Raw genomic sequence first — 21809 nt, forward strand, 5'->3', positions numbered from 1 at the left:
TTGTACAAATTATTAATGTTTACCTACCTTCTCTTCACAGGTTCATGTGTTCGGACACTGTCGAGCAGGCCATCCGAATGTTGCAGGAAAAGAAGCTCGGAATTGCGGATGAAGTTCTCACGGGAACCAAACATACCGGCAGCAAACTGTCGATTGACGATTTGAAGGCACTGTTCGGACTGTAGAGAAATTGTTGGTCCACTCGGCGACTGCAGGCATTCGTCAGAATTGTGATGTGAGATGAATTGCAACATTTGTGTTGTGTTCGTGTAGCACTTTTAGATATTGATGGATATAAATACTGTTTGTTATACATAGAGATTGGAGAAAACGCAATTTGGTGCTTGCCACATTCCACGAGCGGAAATGCTTGGTGTTTTATATTTGATTTGAATGAAACAAATTCCCGCTACATTTTTGTCTTACAATTGTCAGTAAGTTTGGTCGAAATGGTTTTTCTAAAGTAGTTTTTTAAAGAAGTTGATATTTTACAGTTGCGTATTTTGGTAGCCGACATGATGCTAAAAAGTGTAAAACTATATTCTGGGATTTACTTTGTATTTTACTTGTTCTTTTATATTTCACTGTTTTTATAAAGTTGTCAATCGATTGAGAAAACCTTCGTTTAGTCTAATACCCGCGGGTAGAAATTTAAATGAATACCATCTACCATGTAATCAATATTCTGGCTCGTGTCCAATCACCATAACCTTAACGCGCAACTTTATTGCATTGGACTTGCAGCAAGCATTCTATGGCTGTCATGACATCGCATGTTGTCCGGTCGTGTACCCGGTTCCGTGTTGCACATTTTCATTTATTCTGAACACTGGAGCAAATTGTAGACAAACTTAGAACTTGAAATTCATCCGACATACCTTAGTTAGCCGCGATCCTGATACATATTCTCCAGAAACGCCAAAGACATTGCATTACCACTCTTCATATAGCGGAAAATTGGAATGTAACAAGGACCCTTAAACTGGCTCAATTCTTATCTAATAAATCGTGAACAAATTGTTTATTTTCAAAATTCTCCCATTCAGTAAAAGTCAAACTGGAAACCTCACGACACAGTTTCCGATGGAATGATATCATGACACATTTTCCAATGCTGAAAGTCATCATGTTCTCTCTGCTTTTGGGAAGTTTTGTTCACGAGAACAGTGACGAACCTATTTTGACTTGTAGCGTTCTATCCTTCAGGTACGATTCCGACCAGCGAGCTCAGCTCAGTAAACTTCTTCCGGGAAATGTCGTGACCAATCCAATAAAAAGCTGATGTCAGATGATGTTCTTGAGCGATGTAACTCCTGCAGTTGAAATGAGTTACTTCTGATAGACCGTCATTCTCGTTTAAAAAAAACTGGGAATATGATTTGCTTCTTTTATTCTGTAGGGCAGGAGGTTTCAAATGGTGCTCCGCGGGAAATTTGTACCCTGCGAAGTTATAGCACCATTTTAAAAAAAATCTTCAATTTAATTTCGCTGGTGATGGCAAATTTACTCTGTCTGTGACGCGCAACCGAAATAGAGTTGTTTGAGTAACGCCAATGCAAAGAGGATTTGTTTCATTGATATAAAAAATGCAGGTGCTATTTTGCTATAAAAACAGGACAAAGTTTCATTAAGGCTTCAGTTGTTCGAGTAATACGATTACACTAGAAATACACGTTCTTGTAAATTGTACATCTTGACACTAAAAACCATCCGATCAAACTGAACGAGTAGCCAAATATTATCGTCTCGAAGTGGGGAACGCAGTGCCATCGATTCAATTTTTGAGCATGTTTTTTTTTAATATTATCTTTCCTAAATGGTTCATTTATTTTCCAACAATCTTGTCAAACATCATATTTTAATCGGACATTTGGATTTTCATTAACGATTTTTAGAAAGAAAGATCAATTATTTTGAATACACCCTTTTTAGAAATCAGTCCTAATGTAAATTGGTCATATGATTATAAAACATTGGTTTTAGGTAGCTTCCATCCTGTGTACCAAGCTTCCTCAAAATTGAAGAGGGTCGCGTCAAAATTTGCTGTTTACCACCCTATGGATTTCCACATATTCTCAAGGCCTTCCATGTTTCTGTGACTTCAAATCGTTATCAAATCTTCTCTCAAACTCTACACGGTCCATGCTACAGAATATGTTCGTCATTTATTAGGTAGAACTCTAATTTTGATAGAATACAAAAAATTATGCTTTTCGGTGAAACAAATAGGAGTGCAGGTAACACCGACACCTTGAGAAAAACTAATGACAGTTTGTTACAATAACTTCAAAGTACTAAAACACTATCCATATGCTATGTGAATACTTGAAAAAAAGGTGAGGGGGGACAGCTGCAAATGATACGTAATTTGAATGATAGAAAACAAACAGATCAATGTACTTTTTACAAAAACTTTTTACTGTTGACTTATAGGACCCTACTACTCGGTGCTGATGTAAGTTCGCGGTACTGACTGTTTCCAGTTCCGTTTTGTTTGTTTTGACAGAAACACGGAATAAAAGAAATCGAGTTTCGAACGAAAGAATTTCGGTGGTACGGTTTCGCAAATGTTGTGATTAAAGTTAAAAGTTCACGAGTGATAGATAGAGGTCCACAAACATTGCTTCCTCAGATTATTATTTGTTTTGGTTGAATCAAAAATTGGTCCAATAAATGATTCGTTCGAAACAATCGGACTTCTGCCAGCATGGATATTGTCTGAAAGATGGGTCAAGGTTGTGGCACACTTTGAATAAAAAAGCAGTAAATTTTATGTTTCAAGCGAATGTCCTTTTTATCAAAAAACCGTAAAGTCAGACCAGCGCATTTAATATCAATTGGAAAACAATTTTGTTTTAAATTTTCAATTCGTTTATTGTTCTAGGCTCAAAACTTTTTAGTCTATGTGGCTCCGACGGATCGCTGTATTTAGAACTGTGAGACTCGAAAAAAACGCGTTAAGCCTGTTTGGTTGACGGGAAGGGAATTAACGAGCCTTCCTATGATTTAAACCTACAGTTTGTCTGTAGGACAGAGGTCGAAGAGAATAAAAAAATCAAGGAAAAAAAACTTGATGTAGCAGAAAATCAGGTTGGAGATAATAACGTTTAATTTTTCGTTCAGGTGTTAAGCTTTCAAGTGTTTAGATTTTCCTGTTTGTCATTATGATAGTCGTTAGATTGCAGTCATTTATACAGATATACTCGTATTCACTCTTCTAATATTGTTGCAATACCTCTGTATCTTTCAATTGTACAAGCCAGGTGATTACAGTTATTTCACCAAGAGGTACACCCTTGGAGCTATCACGGTTGCCTTTTCGGGATGAAATCTTAGTGGTCCCTACATGATATTTTTTTGTTTTTTGTTTTTTTTTGTATTTTTAGAAATACATTGCTTTTGTGTTAGTTTTTGTGTACATGTAACATCCTGTGCATCTACGTGTTAGCGTTTTACACGCTAGACTATTAGTCAATACGAGTGGCTTGTTTTTTTCCAGCGCCTCCATATAATTATAGTTTCTGCTAATTGGGATATGTAATCTGAGCTTAGGTAACATTTTTTCTATATTTAATTATAAATATTGGGTAATATTGGTAACATGTTTTATTTAATTTATCAGATATGATGTAACACACCTAAGATCTAATACATAGCATATACAAGTTGTGAAAACTGTTTACGAAGCAGCTGAACTAAAAGCACTATGTCAAACGAAAAATTTCGATTTGATTTAAACTAATTACTAACAGGGATCCATCTTAGATGAATTTACTAAGACTAATTTTGCAGTTAAACAGCTGTGTACTACATCGTTTCAATATTTTTCTTTTCTCTCTCCTCACGTCGTGGATTCATTTGTATCGTGAAGTGGAAAATCCATCCGGTTATAAAAGATCAAAATCTTCTTTGGTCGCGCGTTTTTTCGGGTACTTATGGAATTTTTTTTCCATGAGTACCCGAAAAAAGGCGCGATGGCGACGACTCTGAGGTTTTTTTTACATGGGAGCATTGGGTGTGCCACGTGGACTTGTTGATGGAATTTCAATTTTGGCTGTAGAATTTTTCCATAAAAAAAATTTGGTCACTCAACCTAAAACTCTTATATTTCAATCAAGTTCTAAATCCTTGTGGATCGGTAATAAGATTTCAGAAGAAGAAGAAGAAGAAGAACAAAATAACGGTTGAAAAGCTTCACGACTTCAAAGATATAACGGAATATTAACGGTGATCCAACGTTTCCTCAATCGATTGAGCACTTCGGTTCCAATCTGTTATGAACTATTTGATTATACGATTTTGTTTTGTTTTGTGATGTTTTGAATCGCTTGGTTTTCATCTGAACTAGATAGCTAGAGTGATATGACTGCAATGTTGAGCGCTTCAAATGGACAAACTTTAACCAAGCTATTTTGGGTATTCGCTTTAGGTTTCATTAATACTAATTTGTGTACGTATACTGAAAGATGGCCGCAGATGGGACTTTAATCGGAATCAGCTGTGACCCGACGATCACATAGTCGCGGCCGTTGATTATTTTGCGTGATCCGACACTTCCGACGGTTTCGCCTCCGGATAGGTTCGCTCTACTTGTATGTCGGCTAAAGATCTCTGCGTATGGTGGCGGTGGTGAGCCACCGTGAACGATCGCTTTGTTGATACTTATAATTTTCTCCATCGAACCATAACGGTTGGCTTCCTGTTTCTTGCTTAGCTTGCGCTCGTTGAGTATTCGGAAGAACATCTACAAGTGGTAGGTGTTATTTGAAACTCGACTTAATCGTATTTCCAACAAACTTTAGTACTCACCTCCGATACGAAAACAACGATTGCCGTCGCGAATCCAGTCACCATTACCAAGTATGTCATCACTAGATCTCGATTCTTCAGCTGACGTTCGGTGCCGCCCAGATTCTGAGGACAAATCTCCGCTTTCGGCAAATTTTCCAGAAGTTTGAACTTGATGAGACCTCCCTCAACCATATTGAGAAGCCTGCAAAATCAATTGAGATTGGTTTGCCTAATCTGTATGATAACTGCAGGTACTCACTGAGGATCAAACAACGCATTCCATCGGGTGGTGTTCGGATAACCGAAGGCACGTACCCGCGTCAGGAAAGGTTTCGATGCTGTAGCGAACGGACAGTGACTTCGTTCGTTTATGGGGTTGACCTTCCTTCGCACTAGATAGTCGTTGTACACCAAGTGCCCAATGGCTGGTCGATCCCGGACATAAACGAAGTTTTTCTTGGCCACAGTCGTCAGGAGAATGTCGCTGTCGTTAAGGTTGGATGTGAACTCGACCAAATGTTTGTCCACCAAAATGTTCAACGAGTTCAGGGCCTCATCGCTCTACGGAGGAAAAAAGTTTACTGGATCGAATGCGTTTCGTTGGAAGGCGAAATAGTATAATTTGGGAACTTTCGCTCGTTAACAATAACTTTCGTTTGTGAAAGGTGGCAGAAACAACTCTATTTGTACTCATACTCATGTTTCCGATTTGAGCCACCTGTTCTTCCTTGCAAAAGGAACTGATAGGAGTGATAGCTCCATATAATATTCTATTCATTCTTGATTTATAGACGGTGGTAGGTACAGTCTACGCGTGTTGTTTTTGATTCCAATGTTACGGATGCAGGGGGTGTGTACTTCTGCGTGAACACCATTAAAGCTCGCGTCGAGTCTCGTAATTTATCTTATTAATTATTAACACATTTCACACGATGAACGCACCGCACCCGATGATCGTTAAGGCACAATATAAGTACTACATATCACAACTGCACTATCAACCACTATCGTGCAGTATACAAATGAATAAGTTATTCTCTATGGGTTTATAAGTACACCAATTTGTCAGCTCGTTCGTTTGACGACGACTACATTTGACAACAGTTGTTTGGTGTAAACAGGATACTTACGTTCTTGATGGCGTACTCTACGGCATTTCCACGGATTGTGACAAATTGTTTCTCCTTTCGGCGGACGTCTTCTGCATTGTTGATTGGTAGCGTGAATTTGGATAACGTTAGGAAAGCAGTTAGATTAGCCGTGTAAAACGATGTGAGTATTGTGATGAAAATCCACCAGCTGGCAAATAGAATTCGGGTAGAATCTGGAATACAGTTTGGTCCGTTAAAGCTGGTATTAACGTTCGTATTTAAGAAACAAAAACTGTTACATGAATTGTACCCTACCTCCTGTTGGTGACAATGTGCTGCCTTGTTTCATCAGTGCACCATATACGAACCACACACAGTGGGGTAGTGTATATTTGACCTGTTCGTTATCCTTCGTCATTTTGAACCGCAGAATTAGTAACCCGTAAATGATCGGACCAACGGCCAGAAGCGATATGAGGATCAGGATCCACACATCTGAGTCGAAGGGAGCCAGCAGGCCAGAACCACTGGCCGATTCCATTGGTCGCACCATAATCATCATCCACTCGCCTTCGTCCAGCCCGGTCGAGTAGAATATGTGCTGTCGGGCATCGGACAAAATTGGCAGAAACGCTACCGCGATGTCGGCCTTTCCTGTCGCTAGCAGTTCGATGATGCTGCCCTCCATGTCTGTGGTGGAGCCAACGATGTTATGCTCCGGCATGACTAGTGTATAGTTGAATTTGAACTTCTCCATAAGAAAGTCGAGCAGCTCGAAAGCTACACCACGTCCAAATAAGGTTCCATTGATACGTTCGGTGTAGCTTAGCGGCCAATCCTAACCAGAGATGGTAGGAAATACATGTTGTAATAATTGAGAAACAACATTATGTTGAAACGTTTTTAAGGAATGCTCTATGATATGTTTATCTTAGGATGAAAATCCCATTAGTTCAAGCTTTAAATAAAAAGTGGAACGATCAAAATTTAGCCAAAGACCTTATTTTTTAGTATTTTGATCTATATTATATAAGGGAAAAATATTAGTTAAATTAGTAAAATATAAGTTTCGCTTTGCCAAAACCTGAACACTCGTTTCTTCCGCTTATCACCCGCCACGTCAGTTTGTTTTTGGACTGTCTTTCGATTTCTATCGTTTTTTGCGTCTCACTATGGACGAATTTCATGCCAACTCGACTGGCCGTTGGCAGCACCATCTCAGATAGTAGTGGAACGTTGTGGTTGTAAAGACATGGGTCATTTAAGCAACTTCGCATACTTGAAATATTCGAAAAAAATGAGACAACTTTTTAGAAAAAGCCGATTTTTTTTCTAAATTTTTACAAAAATTTATAGCTTAAAAACTGTGATACCTACAAAATTCATGTCAAAGGATGAAATGTAGGAAATAGTTCAAATTTTTTGGCGAAAAAATATCAAAAATTTTTTGAAAAAAAAATTTCGCTGAAAAAAAGTTATTTTAAAAATTAAAATTCGTTTTTCTCAAAAACATATTTTTTTATATTCTCAAAAATATACATATGAATAGCCCTTAAAATTTCCAACAAGTCGTACATCGGAAAATGGGCACTTTTACAGGGAAATTTTTTTCTAACAACTTTTTTATATTTTCTTAGACAAAATACAAATAATCCTAATTTTGTCTAGAGTCAAAATAGTGATATAGTGTATTCGACAAAGTTTTAGATTTTATTAAAATGTGAACTTTTGTCCAAGATGTCAACTTTCTATCTGTTATAGTTTTTGGAATATAAATCATTTTTGTATGATGACTTCTGAAAAAAATAATGTTTTGCTCGTAACATTTTTGTGTGTAAATTCTGACGTTTGACATGTACATGTTTCCAAATAGAGAAAAGTTAGCAGAGCACGTAAATTATGATAATTTATACATAAAAATGTTACGAATTAAACATTAATAGTATTTTTTCAAAGAAAAAAATGAAAAAGTTGTTGTTCGAAAAACTTTTTCCATGTAAATGTGCCCATCGTCCGATGTATGGAAAACTTGTTGGAAATTCTAAGGGCTATTCATATCTATTTTTCTTCAGAATTTTAAAAGCATGTTTTCGAGAAAAATGAATTTAAACTTTTAAAATATTTTTTTTTAATAAAATTTTTTTTCCGAAAAATTCATTGATACTTTTTAATGAAAACATAAGTAATTTCCTACATTCATTCTCTGACCATCTTATTGTAGATGTTATAGTTTTTAAATTAAGATTTTTCAAAAAAAGTTGAAAAACTCAAAATTAAAAAAAACCTAAAAATAAAATATCAGACCTGCAAAATTTTAGTCAAAGAATGGAATGTGGGAAATTATTTTGGTTTTCATTAAAAATTATCAAAAAGTTTTTTGGAAAAAAATTTCATTGAAAAATTATTTTAAAAAAAATTAAAATTAATTTTTCTCGAAAACATATGCTTTCAAAATTCTGAAAGAAATAGATATAAATAGCCCTTAAAATTTCCAACAAGTTTTCCATACATCGGACGATGGGCACATTTACATGGAAAAAGTTTTTCGAACAACAACTTTTTCATGTTTTTCTTTGAAAAAAATGCTAGTCATGTTCAATTCGTAACATTTTTTGTATGAATTATCGCGTTTTAAATGCTCTGCTAACTTTTCTCTATTTAGAAACATGTCAAGAACATGTTAAACGTGAGAATTTACACACAAAAATGTTACGAGCAAAACATTATTTTTTTCAGGAGTCTTCATACAAAAATGATATATATTCCAAAAACTATAAAAAATAGAAAGTTGATGTGTTCGACAAAAGTTTATATTTTAACAAGATCTAAAACTTTGTCGAATACATTATTCTTGACTTTGAACAAAATTAGGATTAGTTGTATTTTTTTCAAAGAAAACATGAAAAAGTTGTTGTTCGAAAAACTTTTTCCCTGCAAAAGTGCCCATATTCCGATGTATGGACGACTTGTTGGAAATTTTGAGGGCTATTCATATATATATATATATTTTTAAGAATTAAAAAAAATACGTTTTTGAGAAAAATAAATTTTAATTTTTAAAATAACTTTTTTGTCAGCGAAATTTTTTTCCAACATTTTTTTGGTAATGTTTTGTGAAAACTTTTTTGGTAATTTTTTGTGAAAACTTCCTACATTTCATCCTTTGACAAGAATTTTGTAGGTATCATAGTTTTTAAGCTATAAATTTTTGTAAAAAATTAAGAAAAAAATTAGCTTTTTCCAAAAAGTAGTCTTATTCTTTTTCGAATATTTCAAGTATGCGAAGTTGCTTAAACGACTCATGTCTTTACACCCACAACGTTTCACTACTATCTAAGATGGTGCTGCCAACTCCTAAGACGATTTGGCATGAAATTCGTCTATGGTATCTTAAAACTAGTTTTTTAAATTAAGCTCTACTTAAATTACATTATATCAACTCAACATGTTTCACAAAGCTTTAGATGACATTAAAATTCATAAAATTGCTGAAGACACTATTAGTTTTTAATGACACCATTGCAATGTACAGAGGTTACAAAGCAAAACTATCTCTTACATACTATATTATGCAAAAATGTGCACGTCTGTGTTTTTTTCGTCAACGTAACGCAATTTTTTTCGTCAGGTTTTAGAGTATACAGCAAACTACTTTTCGAAGTCGGGACATTTCGGAAACATCACTGTTTATGCTAATTTTGACTCCATATTTTAACCTTTTTAATTCATTCTTCATCCAATGTTGAGGTTTATTAACAATATATAATTTTACTATTCGATTTCTCTTTCTGTTTCTATCAGAACTCAAAATTGTTTCACACTAGTTGATGAAAGAAATTGGATTTTCATTCATCTTTGCTTTCACGAGCTGCATATCAGGAGATCGGGTGTCGTAAGCAGTCTTACGAAAATATTCTGATTGCTGATGTCTCAGCAAATTGAAATTTGATGATTTTTCTGGATCGCTTTCCACGGAACATTTTTGAATCTTAATTTCTTCACTCTTGATGATCCCTTGACAGAAAATCAGCTTTATCAATGATATCTGCTCCGTCCAATGAGAATGCGATGTAATACCTCCCGTAATGACTCATGTATTTTGCAGTCTCATAACAGAACTCTTTGAATTATGGTATGTTCATGGGTTGATCATATTTCAACACACTCAAAATTACTGAAAACTTCTCGACCAGCTCTAAGCTAAATCCACTGAATGAGACTGAATGGGACTGCGGGTCGTAAGAAAAACCGTCTAGCGGTATCACCGTCACGACGCGGCATTACGGGGAAGAAATTCAAAATATAGGGTTGGGGAAAACGAAATGTCGTATTTCTGATCGAAATTTGACGCTTTATTTAACATATCTAAAATTATCCAATTTAAGTCAAATACGCGCCGTTTTCTTCGCCAACTTGTTGCCATTTAGAAAGCAACTTCATTATCCCCCCTTATAAAACCCCCCTCCTTATTTGCAAAAAACTCAGACAGCCAGTTTTCGATGGTTTGGGCCGGCTCACCGCGCTTCGACCACAACTTTTTTCGCTTTAGGTTGTCGTACGTGATCCACTTTTCATCACCAGTCACCATCTTCTTCAAAAATGGGTCGAGTTCGTTCCGTTTCAGCAGTGCATCGCAGGCGTTGATTCGGTCTAAAAGATTTTCTTGCGTCAATTCGTGTGGCATCCATACATCCAGCTTTTTTTTGGAATCCAATCTTCTGCAAATGGTTCCAAACGGTTTTATGGTTTTATGGTCTATACCGGTCTATACACATGCCAGTCTACTTGGATGATTTCAACGATTTTATTGGTTTCCACGACGATTGGCCTACCAGTACGGGGTGTATCTTCGACAGCCACTACACCAGAACAAAATGGATCAAACCAACGCTGTGCTGTGCGAATCGTTACAGTATCGGGTCCATAAACTACACGAATTTTTTCGGCCGCCTTCGTTGCAGTTTTACCTTTACTACACAAGATATGTTTAAGTGTTGCCATACATTGACAATATACGACATTTCTTTTTCCCCAACCCAATATGTTAATTTTTTTTAATAATATATTGATAACATACTTGTTTTTAACCTTCAGATTTACATTTTTGAAACGTTTCCAATTAGGATATTTTCGTAAGATTGTTTATGACACCCGATCTTCTGTGAAGAAGCTTGCGAAAGTAAAGATCGAACAAAACTTTTGCAAAATAACCCAAATTTGAGGTCTGATAGCAAACTAGAAACAGAAATCGAATATTAAATTAATATATTATAAATAAACATCAAAACAGAATGAAATATTAGGTTAAAAATAAATAAAATAAAATTGGCATCAAAAGTTACAACCCCAAGGGGTCGACATCGACCACTTGAGGAACCCCTGATCTAGAGTAACACACATGTGCCAATGCTTGACCCAGTCCTCCATGCATCCCTGATAGGCCGACGAAGGGATGGCCTTTAGTTCCCTCGTCGCATTCTCTCTAAGTTTCTCGATCGACTGAAATCTCTTTCCCTCGTCGCATTCTCTCTGAGTTTCTCGATCGACTGAAATCTCACGAAGTGGCCACTTCAACTTGGAGAACAAAAAAAAAGTCGCATATTAGTTGATTACGGTGCTTGCTCGATAGTATTTACTTGATGTTTGGTCAAATAATTTATTCGGGCTCGGTGCGATGGCGCGTTATCATCATGCAAAATCCAATAATTGTCGGCTCACATTTCCGGCCGTTTGTGACTTACAGGCAGACCCTAATTATAGGATGGCACTAAAACCTGACAGATGTGCGTCTTAAGGTTGTACCAATATATGAAAAAAATGAACCGGTTCCCGCATGCACAATACGTTTAATGAAAATTCCCGGTACTTTTTGATCATAGTGTATATTATGTAAAAGTGACATATTTTTGCTTGGTTCCATTAAAATTAATAGTGTCTTCAGCAAAGTTAAAAAAACATAATTTAAAAAACTAGTTCCAAGATACTCTTCTCATAAAAAAGTTATATGTTCTCCAAAGTTTCATAAAATTAATAGCTTTCAAATTTAGCTGAAGACATAACTAAGCTATCTCGTATTTATAAAAAATATTTTTTTTTAGTTTTTATTGTAATTTAGTAAGAGTTTCAATGAAAATATCAATATTCTGAAGAACTTTTCTGAAGTGTCACTTTTTTCGCCGTCGCGGCAGTTTCCAGATTCCAAATTCTCCGCATGCATACTCAAAAAAGTGGCAAATTTAGGTTCAGAAAATTTTGATTGTTCCACACTTGAAAGGTTTGAAGAAGCTTCCTCCGATAACAAACACGGCGGTGACATTGACATTAATACTGATGTTCATATTGGTATTTTTTTTAAACCAGGTGCTTCCTTGGATAAAGGCCAACTACTACATGTGCTGAAAGTCCCGGTATTTTTCATCAGATGGCACCACTAAAAATGAACAAGATTTATTTCGAGAGATTCATCTGTCACTAGCTCATGTGTGAAGTTTCATCACATTTCGTTTATTTGTTCATAAACTACAGTTGTTTAAGTGGCACTACCTGAGCTTTCGTATAGAAAATGGAATGTACATAGCAACGCAGATGCACCTCGCTCTGGAAGGCCATAAGAGGCTACGAATTCAGAAATCGTAAAACTAGTCCATCGACTCGTTTTGAACGAATGTAAAATGAAGTTACGCGAGTTTGCTGAGGCCGTTGGAATTTCAAATAAACGTGTGGGATACATTCTGCACGTTATTTTAGACATGAAAAAGCTATCCGCGCGATGGGTGCCGCGTTTGCTGACCGTCTATCAAAAACAGCGGCGCGTTGATGATTCAACAGCTTCGACGTATTGTGGACTTCTTTCGACGTATTGTAACAATGGATGAAATGTGGATCCATTACCACACTCCTGAATCAAATAGGCAGTCTGCAGATCAGCACTAAGGCATATTTCGAAGACCGAGGTGTTGCTCTCGAAGGAAACAATGTCCAGGAATGAATACAGGTTCTCCCAGAAAACGATTGTTTTCATTAAAAATCCCGGGACCTTTCAGCCCATGTAGTTTTTGTCTGATTAACACATTATTCTACAGAACAGTGAGGTTTCGTGCCATACATGCTGTTTAAAATATACCGGGAAATTGTTTTTATTGTTTAATTTTTTAAATTTTCCCGCAGAACATTTTTTATTTTCATTTTTATTTATTTTTTGTGTTGCTATTACTGTCAGTGGTTTTAATGTCGATTTTGAGCGCGATCTGTCATTTAGTTTCTTTACAGCGTCATTAAGAACAAGTTAACTTTTTTTTGCTCGGAGATTTTTGATATGATGTTGTTCGTTCGGAATTCCTTTTGGAGCGCCAAACGGTTAACAGAGCCTTGCCTTGGCGTTATTGGGCGTATGAGAGGGAAAGTTCGTTGCAAACGGCCGTACTCATGCATCACGATAACGCATCTACCTAGTCTTAAAATGTTTTTCTTTTACTTTAATCTTTACTTTAATTTAATTTAATCTTTTCTGGACCCAAAATGAAATGGGTACTTTTTTGTCACTGTTTTTTTTTGTTTCAGCACAAATTGAATTTTTGTTCCTTAAAGTAATTTTTTTCTGTATTCCATAATTAAACTTAGAGATAATATAAAAAAATAAGATATTAAAAAACTTGTTTTTACTTCAGTCAATAATGAGAGAAATTTGAGAAATTTAAAGAGAAAGAGAAATTTAAAAAAAAAAAGAGGTAGGCACTACATTTTGCCTATCAGTGTACATTATCAATACCGTACATTGTCCTTCAAAGGCAGATCCATTTTAGAGAAGGAAGAGATCCTCCTGGTCTTCATGGAGATTAACCACTGTATATTTCCAAGATTTCTGAGGATATATTAACACTCAGTAATTTATCTTTGTTCGCCTTTCTGAAAGTGAAAAAACATTAGCTCGATGTGATGTTTGCATCTGAGTTATGCGGATAGAATCAAATTGGTTGTCAAAATGAATCCAATAGAAATGTCAAAAAAGACCCAGAAGGGAAAATAATCGAATTAATCAAAAAGAAAGAACTACATTTTTTCATCAATTAATGCTAGGGTTTCATGAAATTTTAGCAGATACTGAAATTTCAGTATTATTGACTTATAAATTTCTCTAAAGTTAGATATAATTCAATTTTATTTTTCTCCAAATGTTAGGTTAATTATCCACGATAATAATTTAAAAATACGAATCACACAAATTACAACATTTATTTCAATCTTGATTAAGTCGAAAAGGTAAATAAACAAATAACTTTTTCTTCTTCTTCTTTAATTATAGAGGCTTTAAAGTCTAAAGGTCCGAGTCACGAAAACGTTTGCTTTATATTGCTCCTTTTATAGGAGAAACATCTGATAGCATGCGGAAAAAAGACAGCATGGGGAAGAGGTGCAAGAATTTTTTTCAAGCACAATGTACTTGAAAAAAAAAATTTATTAACTCCGCACCACCTAGGTTTGTATAACTGACTTCTAGGCATGCAAAATGTTTGTCATATTTCCGCCGACCGAAATAACTGTGCCATTTGTCTCGAAGGTAGGATCAAACAAGCTATTCGATTGAACTAGCTATTTTCTCGCTAGTTATGGCTATTTCCGATTTATTTCTACTGCTCAATGAATATGTAGGGGAACCGTGGGTAATACGGACAGTGGGGGCAATTTGGACAGGTGGTTGATTTGTGTTATGAATTTCAGATTTCTGTTAATGAGTTAATCTTCTACATGTTATTCTATAATATTTAAGCCACCCTATGGCAATGAATACTGATCAAAAGTGGAGCAGGGAATCAAAAACCGAAAATCATACATGATTTCGTGTGTGGAGCTGCTTCGATATTAAGCATTTTGAGTGGTTTAATATTAAAATTCAATTTGCTGATGGTTATATTTCGGTTTGTGAGTTAACAGAGAAGCGATTTTGGGAATGTACGGAAAAGTAAATTCATTTTTGAGTGGAAAATTTAAATTATTGAAATAATTGTACTGGTGGGGTAAAACGGACGGAATGCCCTGCAAATGGAACTAAAATCGCCAAATGTGGACTGTTTCGAAGCTGAATAGAACCAAAAGCAAAATAGTTGAGGGTCTGTTCGTTTATACTGCTGAAAAGCACGATATCACTTCTAGGTGGATTAATTCGATGTTTTCATCATTTAACGGACATTCGTGATGATTTCAGACCTTGGTTGAATAAAACTATTCCTCTCGTGATCGAGAAATCTCTACGCTTCATATACTACAAACCTGTCCATATTACCCCCACTATATGTCCATATTATTCGAATCGAAAAAAAATTATGTGCTTTTCGGTCTGCTTTGATTTCAATAAAAAACATTGAAAAATTTTTTTTGTGAAATATTTGGCCAATTAGGTAGAAAAACAGTGTATTGAACTGCAGGAAATTGCATCACAGTTTTGGGAAACATGAGTTTCCAAAGATATAATTGAAGTTCTTCTTAACATGTCCGTTTTACTCCCACCTCTCTTACTTCCAGACGGAACATTTCCAATAGTTTTTTTTTCAAAAAAAAAAAACTGTCAACCTAAACCAAATATTTGAATATATAATAAGGACCTTTTCTGATATTTGTAAATACTTTTTTGGACAGTTCCTCGGACGACATTTAGTATTTTTGAATTGGTTCAATTATTGGTTGATTTATATTTTTCGTTTTTAAAAATATATCTCCTGTATTGCTGAGGAGAAGAGTATAGAGAAGAAGTTTTTGTCAGCGCTAAACCTCAAACAAATATTTACATATTTTATTGAAGTACAGGATAATATTGCAAAATTAGTTTACCGAAAGTGTTTATGACTGATAAAAGCGTCGACGAGGAAGAACCATTATCATTACTTCGTCAGAGTATATGTTTGAAACACTGAAAAGCTTGAAATGAATTTCTAGAACTGTATTTGTGTCTGATATTTCTTTACGGTATATTCAAAGGTTCGATTCTTTGCAACACATTTAGTCATAAACATGTTTTTGTTCGAAATGTTGAATTAAACTCTACGTTTCAATAATATTTAATTGGTTCAAATGTTCAAATAAATTTCATGCGTTTTCAAAAATGACATGGAAACGGTAAATGTTTTCTCTATTAATGAACAGGAAAGAATAAAGAGGAAATTTTTGTCACCGTTAGACCTCAAACTACTTTTTTTAATATTAGCACTCAGGGTAATATTCCTAAATATGTTACTTCAGATTTTGTTCGGCGAGGATGAGTAAGCTTATTGTGACTTTAATTGTATTGTAAACACTTTTTTAGAATTTTTGGCAGCTAAGTTTAATATTTTTTAAACGCTGGAAAGTTTTATAAAATAAACTCTTTGAGTAATATTTGTGATTAATAACATATTGATTTTTGTGCGGCTCTAATTAATGTTCATTGAAAATCCTTTAGGTCAAGTCCATCTCACCTCTAACGTTGTGACATTGAGAGTCCTCCCTTGCAGCTCGTTGGCCAATTGCTGCAAATGGGAATCTTTCTCGTCCCTGCTGCTCTTGAATTCAGTTTTATAGTAACCAGCTCCATAATTTGTGCTGCTCGGTTCCGGCTGGACCGTCGGAATAGCGGCTAGCGTTGTACCGTGAGACCAAAATATGACGAGAAGTGCAGTTAGAGAGATTGTGTATGTTGAACTATATTTCGATTTTATTTCACTGGCACTCATATTCAGATACACTGGCAGTTTGGCGGGACATTTTCGTAAAATGTTGTTAAAATGTTTCACATTTCCACCAAAACAACAAAAAAGGAAACTAAACGCACAAAATCAAACACTTCTCAGCACACCCTCTCTCGGAGGTTTATATGGTGATCCCGACCAGACCGTTCCAATCAAAGGCTCGCGAGGAACTAATATTAAGCCGACATCGAATATGTGTGGAAGTCACAGGACACTGGGATCATCAAATATCGCCTATGTGGTTGGAGATATCCTGGCACCTCCTGCCCCATCATCTGTGTGAGTCATGGGCGGACGGATGTGGTTTTTATTTATCTTGTACTAACATACTCATTTTCCAGAAGGGCATTGCTGCTCAGCTAGCAACACAATTTTGTGTATGTAATTTACCACAATGCGCGTCGTAATTCAAGAATTTGATGAGGGGTTATCAATGGTTCCATTAATTCGTTAATCACAGCACACGTGTTCTTCGCGGTATACATTAGAAAATGATGAGAGTTTTCAAGAATTGAGTACAAACACATTATTTTCGAATGCGGTAGTCCTTTGATACAAAAACATTACCGGCAGTCAGTAAATAATAGTACTGAAAGGTAGAATTAAATCAGTGATTTGTACAGTATCGAACCGCAAATGAATCCGGAGATTTTATCTGTTTACTCAACGTACGGACTCCAGATACACATGGCTGACTGACCTTCTCGTCCTTTTATTTGTACAATCACATCCACATACGGATTATAATAGCGGAATCGTGACAATGTCAAATGCAATCCAATCGATTCATAACAGTCATTATATGAATTTATGCTGGGAGTATTGAGTATGTCGATACACATTGTGTCTATTATGTTCCGGAACTCAAACTTTATTAAAATACTAGCTGACCCGGCAAACTTCGTCCCGCCCAAAATTTGTGTTTCATTATCTATACCTTCAAACATCCACGTTTTCTTACTATGAGCAAGTTCATGGGTCCAATCGCGGAACGGTTCATTGATTGATCTTCTAATCGAGCTCGTTGAATTTACCTTTTACTATAAAATTCCTAGTATTTCTAACAAAACTCATCATTAGAATATCAGATTATTTGCAGACACAATTCTCGTTCAAGATTTTTCAACCACTTGCAAAAAACTTGTTTCTTCGTTACATGGAATAAATGTTTTATACAGAAAATATGATAGAATAAAGACAGCCCTAGAACGTTAAATTCCTTCCTCGAGTTCTATTCTTATCAACACATCCGGCGATCCTTTTTTTTGGTATAGATAGAAGAAGATATAGGAGTGCGTTCCATCGCATTAAAATCCATTTCCATTTTCGAACAAAGATCAATTTCGTTAGCGCAAACATCACATGAACTAACAACCCTTGTCACTATGTAATTGTAGAACATATGGGAATTTAATATTCCGAATTTTCCCTGTTTCCTTCAGAATTTTCCGAAAATTTTCCATTATCATGTTTGGTTGGAAATTGGTATTTTTGGTTGAAAAATGAGTAATATTTTTACGAGACCCCCTTTCCATTCCATAGGAGGGAGGGGCGTCATACCATTATAGAAACATTTATTGCACCCTAAAAACTCAATATGCCTATATTGGTTTTATTTGCTTGAATAATTCTCCATTAATGTAGAAGAGGGGGGTGTAAAGTCTAACCACCATAGAATCATTTATTGCACTCTATAACATCCATTTGCAAAATTTCGTTTTATTTGCTTGATTATTCCCCGAGTAATGTAGAAATTTGTGTTTAATTTGTATGACAGCCCCCCCTTAGAGAGGGGGGAGGGGTCTCAAACTATCACGAAAACCTTCCCCGACCCCAAAAACCCCTACATACTAATTTTCATGTTGATCGGTTCAGTAGTTTCCGAGACCATAAGAATCAGACAGACAGACAGACAGACAGTCAGAAATCCATTTTTATATATTAGGCTGTCAAAAAAGTCCTGCGGTATTTTTTGAGAATTTTCATTTGTTCTTAAAATTAGTTACAATCATCTGTTTTAAGTCAAATATGCGCCGTTTTGTTCGATGACTTGTTCCCAACGAGATGCCAACTTCATAATACCCCTGTTATAGAAGCTCGCTTCCTTATTGGCAAAAAACTCGGATAGCTAATTTTCACAGGCCTCTTTTGTGGCTAACTTCTGACTACCTAGCTCGTTCGCCATGGACAAAAACAGGTGGTAGTCACTTGGTGCAAGGTCCGGACTATACGGCGGATGCAAAAGAACCTCCCATCCGAGCTCCCGGAGCTTCTGGCGCGTCACCAAAGAAGTGTGTGGCCTGGCGTTGTCCTGATGGAAGACAATGCGGCCTCTGTTTATCAAAGATGGCCTCTTCTTCATGAGTGCTACCTACAAGCGGTCCAGTTGTTGGCAGTACAGGTCTGAATTGAGCGTTTGGCCATAGGGAAGCAGCTCATAATAGATTATTCCTTGACAATCCCACCAAACACACAGCAGAACCTTCCTGGCCGTTAATGAGGGCTTGGCCACCGTCTGAGCCGCTTCAGCGGGCTTCGACCACGACCGTTTGCACTTCACGTTGTCGTAAGTGACCCACTTTTCATCGCCAGTCACCATCCGCTTCAGAAACGGGTCGATTTTGTTGCGATTCAGCAGCGATTCACATGCGTCGATACGGTCAAAGATGTTTTTTTGCGTCAACGTGTGTGGCACCCATACATCGAGCTTCTTTGTGAATCCAAGCTTCTTCAAATGGTTAATAACGGTTTGATGACTTATCCCCAGCTCTTGGCCGATGCTACGGCTGCTACTATGCCGGTCTTTCTCGGCTAATTCAGCGATTTTGTCGCAATTTTCGACGACAGGCCTTCCGGAGTGTGGCGCATCTTCGACGACCTCTACACCAGAACGAAAACGTTGAAACCATCGTTGTGCGGTGGAAATGGAAACTGTATCGGGTCCATAAACTGCACAAATTTTATTGGCAGCTTGAGATGCATTTTTGCCTTTGTCATAGTAGTACTGTAAAATATGTTGGATTTTCTCTTTATTTTGCTCCATATTTGCGACACTATAACTTACGAAACACTGTCAAGGACTATATTATAGCGCGCAAAAATACCTTTCCAACAAGCTATAGTATGACTCGATACAATGAATACAACTAGAACTACGCGCTTACAACAACACCTCGCGGGAATACCGCAGGACTTTTTTGACAGCCTAATATATAGATTATCTAGAAAGAGTTATTCCGCTTATCAAACGGTTGCTGGAGTTTACTTTCTCAGAGTTTTGAAGAATTTAATGGCTGAAACCTGCTGAATTCGAACCCAAGTCGAGTAATTGTGTGCCTTTTGCATCTGATTTTCACCCTATGAATTTCGTCTTTTCGCCAATCAAGGCAAAATTAATAGAACATTTTTGAATAAATTAAGGCTATTTGAACGGTTTCAACCGAAGTTTTTTTTATCACATCTGTTTTTTAATTTATGCTCATTTAACACTCCAGCAGTAACAGAGGCGAATTTATTCATCGATAACATGTTGTAAATTATACAACGTCACCTTTTCGGCTTAAGAGTATTCCTAATGTTTGAATGTTCACAGTTGGACCGTACACGGCGGGACAGTTGATATGAGGCTTCCATTGTTGTGTTATTAAGAGAGTAGTACACTATGGAAACTTGAAAAAATCAAAAAAATATTTGTGGCTTAAAATATCCTCTGCGATGTCGACTTCACTGTAGTTTTTGTGCCCGGTTTTCCCGATGGAGAATGTGCGCAACGCATATATCAGTTGTTTACGGGAATGGATAAGCATTCTGGCGATTCGTTCAATATACGAGAAGCTAAGAGGAAGGTTTTTTTTTCTCTATTATAGTGATTTTCAACACATTTCGGCTGGTTCGTCACTTTTACTCCTATTTTTGGAAGAATGTCGGGAGTGAGAATTGAACTCGTAATCTCTGCGTGAGAGGTATGGATGTTACCACTACGCCAGATCGCCTCCACCTAAAAGGAAAGATGTTTGGGAGGCTTCACACTAATTATGAACAAAAACTTTAAGTGCGCTACACATATAGCGTCACCGTCACCGTCCCGTCAACTATTCTCTTGGACTTATTTTGCCGACGTCAAAGTTGCCGGTGTTTGTGTATGTGAATGCTATCATACGATTTGTGGGGGAATTAAAGAGGATTCTGTTTGGTTTCACTCATAGCCGAAGATTGCAGGTTCGAGTCCTGTCATGGTCGCCATGTGGGGGAATTAAAGAGGATTCTGTTTTAGTATATTTATTTCGATCACTTTGGACACTTGTGATATTGTTCGGATGGAAACTCAGGCACTTTCCATCTATTTATAAACACTATATTCTTAGTTCCATTTCCATTTATCGTTCCTCGCGTGCTTCGTTCACTCGTTAGCTTAACTGGTTAATTGCAAGACTGCCCGCTTGCATTCGACATGTACTTTTTATAATGCTTAAACTAAACACAAGATAGCTTCTATTCTAGAGGAGGAGGAGCCAGCAAGGAAATATGTGAGCGCGTTCGATTGGTTCGAACGGGTCAAAACGGAGAACAAAAGGGTAGTGGTTGTTTCTGTGTGTTGTCATTTCACACTTGGTTGAAGTGGGTTAGTTCTGCATAATGTTACGCTGCAGGGTGAGTGGTTGTTATTTAATATTATCGTATGCAGCTGTGAGCTAGTGACATAAAAATGCATTTGGCCTACAAACATGTATGACGATAATTTATGGCGTGGGAATGAATTTGTGGGAATAGGATCGTTGGGATTTTATGACAAGTGAGAAAGGATAATGGTAATAGGTTATCCCGCTACAGATTTCCATGGGAGAATATTTGACATTTCATTCCTTTACGTTGACTTCACGGTGACGGGACTTTGTAGCGTTGTAGTGTAGCGCACTTTAATGGTTGTATTTGGTCGATGTCTTCAATACAAGGCGTTTTGAAGATAATGAAAGAACTGAAGCTTGAAACAGGATCGGAGATCAACAATTTCTGCAGAAAATCTGTCAAAGAACGAATCGGTCGAGCAGAGATGTGGATGCCAGAAGCAGCTAGAGAAGCTTGCAAGTCCAGTTTGGCAACAAAATGCGACAGGAAGATCACCTTTTAAGCGTTGATGGACAGTTTTATGGTCCAGGGATTGCAGACCGAAGATACAATCTATATATATAAAAATGGAGTGATGTCTGAT

At 36.5% G+C, this 21809-nt stretch overlaps 2 protein-coding genes and 1 long non-coding RNA gene across 4 annotated transcripts in view; 2 read left to right on the forward strand and 1 right to left on the reverse strand.

Moving 5' to 3' along the window:
- LOC129765327 (transcription termination factor 2) overlaps positions 1-544 on the forward strand; it is an 18839-nt gene extending 18295 nt beyond the window's left edge. The window contains exon 6 of the mRNA XM_055765503.1: positions 41-544. Within this exon, the coding sequence (XP_055621478.1) occupies positions 41-185 (145 nt within the window). The 3' untranslated portion in view covers positions 186-544. The remainder of the gene's footprint in view (positions 1-40) is intronic.
- Positions 2-16752, reverse strand: LOC129765329 (probable glutamate receptor). Of its 2 annotated transcripts, XR_008741417.1 has the most exons (7): positions 16331-16752; positions 6198-6720; positions 5922-6115; positions 5051-5352; positions 4810-4993; positions 879-4744; positions 2-822 (listed from the first exon to the last, which is right to left on the reverse strand). XR_008741417.1 is itself a non-coding variant. In XM_055765505.1 (6 exons), the coding sequence occupies exons 1-6, from the start codon at positions 16583-16585 to the stop codon at positions 4442-4444; spliced, it is 1761 nt and encodes a 586-aa protein (XP_055621480.1). In that variant the 5' UTR covers positions 16586-16752; the 3' UTR covers positions 2-4441. The 2 variants fall into 2 exon arrangements, 1 of the variants encoding a protein (XP_055621480.1); XM_055765505.1 differs by having other exon boundaries at positions 2-4744.
- Positions 5937-6965, forward strand: LOC129765330 (uncharacterized). Its single transcript, XR_008741418.1, has 2 exons — positions 5937-6063; positions 6313-6965. It is a non-coding gene; the product is annotated as an uncharacterized LOC129765330 (long non-coding RNA).
- Positions 16753-21809: the final 5057 nt, after the last annotated feature.

This window comes from Toxorhynchites rutilus, chromosome 2 (genome assembly GCF_029784135.1).
Source record: "Toxorhynchites rutilus septentrionalis strain SRP chromosome 2, ASM2978413v1, whole genome shotgun sequence".
Taxonomy (NCBI): domain Eukaryota; kingdom Metazoa; phylum Arthropoda; class Insecta; order Diptera; family Culicidae; genus Toxorhynchites; species Toxorhynchites rutilus.

Coding starts and splice junctions, on each gene's coding strand:
- LOC129765329 (XM_055765505.1), bottom strand. CDS start 16,585: ATGAGTGCCAGTGAAATAAAATCGAAATATAGTTCAACATACACAATC. Junction 6,116..6,197: donor CACATTGTCACCAACAGGAG/GTAGGGTACAAT, acceptor ACTGTATTCCAG/ATTCTACCCGAATTCTATTT. Junction 5,353..5,921: donor TAGAGTACGCCATCAAGAAC/GTAAGTATCCTG, acceptor TTTCCTCCGTAG/AGCGATGAGGCCCTGAACTC.